This window comes from Phanerochaete carnosa (genome assembly GCF_000300595.1).
Source record: "Phanerochaete carnosa HHB-10118-sp unplaced genomic scaffold PHACAscaffold_205, whole genome shotgun sequence".
NCBI lineage: Eukaryota > Fungi > Basidiomycota > Agaricomycetes > Polyporales > Phanerochaetaceae > Phanerochaete > Phanerochaete carnosa.
In genome coordinates this window covers 1-3,073 of record NW_006767832.1, presented here as the reverse complement: position 1 = coordinate 3,073, position 3,073 = coordinate 1, and the positions used below count along the sequence as shown (strand labels likewise).

General features: G+C 56.0%; 1 protein-coding gene across 1 annotated transcript; it reads right to left on the bottom strand.

Moving 5' to 3' along the window:
* Positions 1 to 536: 536 nt before the first annotated feature.
* On the bottom strand, positions 537 to 1,836 carry PHACADRAFT_266025 (uncharacterized protein). Its single transcript, XM_007402510.1, has 4 exons — positions 1,571 to 1,836; positions 1,453 to 1,493; positions 1,222 to 1,388; positions 537 to 1,160 (listed from the first exon to the last, which is right to left on the bottom strand). The coding sequence occupies exons 1-4, from the start codon at positions 1,763 to 1,765 to the stop codon at positions 625 to 627; spliced, it is 939 nt and encodes a 312-aa protein (XP_007402572.1). The 5' UTR covers positions 1,766 to 1,836; the 3' UTR covers positions 537 to 624.
* Positions 1,837 to 3,073: the final 1,237 nt, after the last annotated feature.

Here is a 3,073-nt window from a genome sequence, read left to right as displayed (position 1 = left end):
TTCTTCGTCTTCCTTTTGAAAGGGCTGAGAAGAGCAGCAATTTAGCACGGCATGGCTGGGAAGGTACACGGCTGTGGACCGTTTGATTCGTTGGTTGTGGCACGTTCGGTCCCGAGCGGGTGCTCTGCCCATCCAGCTGGCTTTGTCCCTCCGCTTACTCGCAGGTGCGTGAGTGGGTCTGGGCAATGTCTTTCTATCTTATGGTTCCACGTGTATGGTCGCGTGGTTATCTTATGGCTCCGCGTGGTTCCTCCTGCAACGACAGTGGGAGGCGGGCTGATGATCTTGCCTCCGCACTTCCAGAAAACGGACTTTCACAGCGTCGTAGGGCTCTTACATTATCAGATTCGAGACCACAGCACTTGAGACCATATGGGACGCGTGTGGCCAAAAGGCCTATCAGCCACATGTAATTATACGACTCGCGCCATCACACTGCACAATCACCGATACAGCACTGCACCCACTGTCTTGATCATCCCTCAAACAGCCGCACAGTGGTTCCATCGTCATAGATCGTTATGCACCGAGGCAAGATGTCAGAAGATACCGCGTGGGATTATTGTTACGCCAAAACAAGAAATCTAGGAACCTGAACGGTAGAATAGCGATCTTCCCGCAGCCTCACAGTCGCTTAACGGACCAGATCATGAATTGTGCCATCACACCCTCTGGCATATCCGGCCGCTGGACCTCCCTCAGCACGGCCTTGGTCTCTACTTTGCCTTCCCCAAGTACCTCTTCCCACAACGCCTTCCAGCTCTCCGGGCTATGGCAGAACATGCGCACGCCTTCAGGGATGTTCGGACGTATGTTCTCAAGGAATAGGCCCTTCTCGGGCTTCCCGAGGTGTGCCCCGAAGATGAACGAGCCTGACGTGGGTGAGAGCAGCGAGCCGAGGCGGTGCGCGAGCTCGCTCTGCTGCTCCTCGCCGAAAAGGTGGAAGAGTGACGAGGCGTAGATCACCGACAGCTTCCCGCGGAGCGGGGTGAGCGAAGTCAGAGCGGACAGGTCCGTTGGCTGCTCACTGCCCGCTGCCGGGGTTGCAATGGGGCCGCCGTACGCGAGGAAAGAGTCGTCGAAGGCGTCGCCTGCAATGAACTTGACCGGAAATGACTCGGGTGTGGACTTGAACACCTTGTGGCCTATGTCCCAGAACTCTGTCGTGCACACGCTCAGCTAAATGTCTCGGAGCTGCGAGATGGTCTAGGGTGCACTCACCGGGATGGAGATCCGAGGCGACGATCTGGTTGGCTGGGAATCCATCCAAAACGGCCCTCCTGGTGTCATTGCCAACACCGCAGCCAATGTCGAGAAACAGTGCGCCCGGGCGGTCCCTTCCGAGCTGCAGGAGATCCTTGTAGGTGGGGAAGCGAGATATCCTCGTTCTGGTAGCAGTTGTAACTCTCAATAAGCAAGCAGCAAGGCAGTCGCTTTGCAGTGGAGACTCACTTCACAAAGCCGCAGAGCCGTATACAAGGGTACGGGTGGACCTACAGTTTACTTTTAATTAGGCTTTTCACTAGTGGAGACCCAGATCCCCGGAGCGTCGAAAATCGAGGGTACTCACCGCGTAAACCTCGCGCTGGACCTGCAGGACGTGCTTCTTCAGTTCATCCGGGTCTTTGATACCTGTGAGCTCAGAGATGAACTCGGTCTCGGCGTCGTCGTAGAATTTCTCGTCGAGCTCGGCATCCCGAGTGCTATAGCGCATCCCGCCGGGCGGGGGAGCTGCCACGCTCTCGGTGTCGGCCGATGATGCCATCGGGAGGTCGGTGCACACTGCCTAATGTGTAGAGCCACAAAGCTGCAAGTCCGCCTCTCTCGGCGAAGGGGCGGGAGTGGATGTATGATGACTTCCTGCCCGTATTCTTCTCTTATATCGTCCCATGGCTGCGTAATGCGCTGAGCTGCCTTCGTGATCGTAGTCTATCGGATCCGCCGCGGCGAAGAAGCCTGGTGGCTCCCACAGCCCGGGCTGCCTGGCAGACTGGTTCCCAAGCTTAGGAACCAGGTCCTGCCGGCATCGAAGGATGCTGCGTTGGTTGGCGATTTGTCACGCGCAGTATATGGGCTGTACTTCCGCCCACAATATATTAGGGCCAATCTAGGCGCCATCCCGACGTCTCGGACATGCAGACGTGGAAGGCCGACATGTAGCATATCGGGCACGACGAGTCACTAGAACCCTACCAGACAGTCGCTTGTCGAGTCGAGTCATGAGCTGGTGCTCAGAGCTCGGACCTCCCATTTCACGATGCAAATTACCCTGCACAGCGCTAGCCTTGAGGAGCTAACCCGACAAGTACGCCTCGCCCGAAGACACGTCCAATATCCAGAAATCGTGCGTCAACGCTATAAGTCTAGAACTGGAGAAGCCAGTAAACCTGATAAGGTGGCCTGGCTGCCGACGGCTACAAGCACGGATTGCCTACAATAGCTAGACTCGTGACCAGTCTACTCGGTAGTTGGTGGGGTGCGTACCGAGGGTGGGAGGGTGGTCGGCACGCTGGAATGGCTACCTATATGACAGGGCGGCTGGTATCGAGCCTATACGATAGCAGCTGGGACAGAGATCACGGCAGAAGAAGGGAAGGGGCACTTACTACTGAGACGTCGCTCAGACGCTTATCGAACTATTGTCCAACCGTTCATCGGATGACGATGTATTCTCCAAGAAATCCGCAAAAAATCTGGGGTGTTTCCATCGTGTCAAGCTGTTAGGTACTTTACGCTTCACGAGTGGTCACGGATAGATCTCGAGGCCACTGCACGCGCTCCGAGTGCGCCCGGGACGCGTCACCTCGCGTCGCGTTGAGCTCGGAAGATGCCGTCGATGCCATCAAATCGTGCTCGCTTGCGTCACGTCTCTTCGTACGTTGCCACTGACCGCTACTCGTTTCCAGACCTTTGCTATGGCGCATGTGAAACGTAAAACAATGCGCGGGATAGCTTGTATGTCGTTCCCCTATCGCATGCCTTTTCATATGACTACTAACTTCTAGTTCGGAAACCTTACCACTAGTAGTAGAGCCCCGGCACCTGTCCTTCAACTGGTGCGATATAAAAGCCA

Coding starts and splice junctions, on each gene's coding strand:
- PHACADRAFT_266025 (XM_007402510.1), bottom strand. CDS start 1,765: ATGGCATCATCGGCCGACACCGAGAGCGTGGCAGCTCCCCCGCCCGGC. Junction 1,389..1,452: donor CGGCTCTGCGGCTTTGTGAA/GTGAGTCTCCAC, acceptor AACTGCTACCAG/AACGAGGATATCTCGCTTCC. Junction 1,161..1,221: donor CGCCTCGGATCTCCATCCCG/GTGAGTGCACCC, acceptor TGTGCACGACAG/AGTTCTGGGACATAGGCCAC.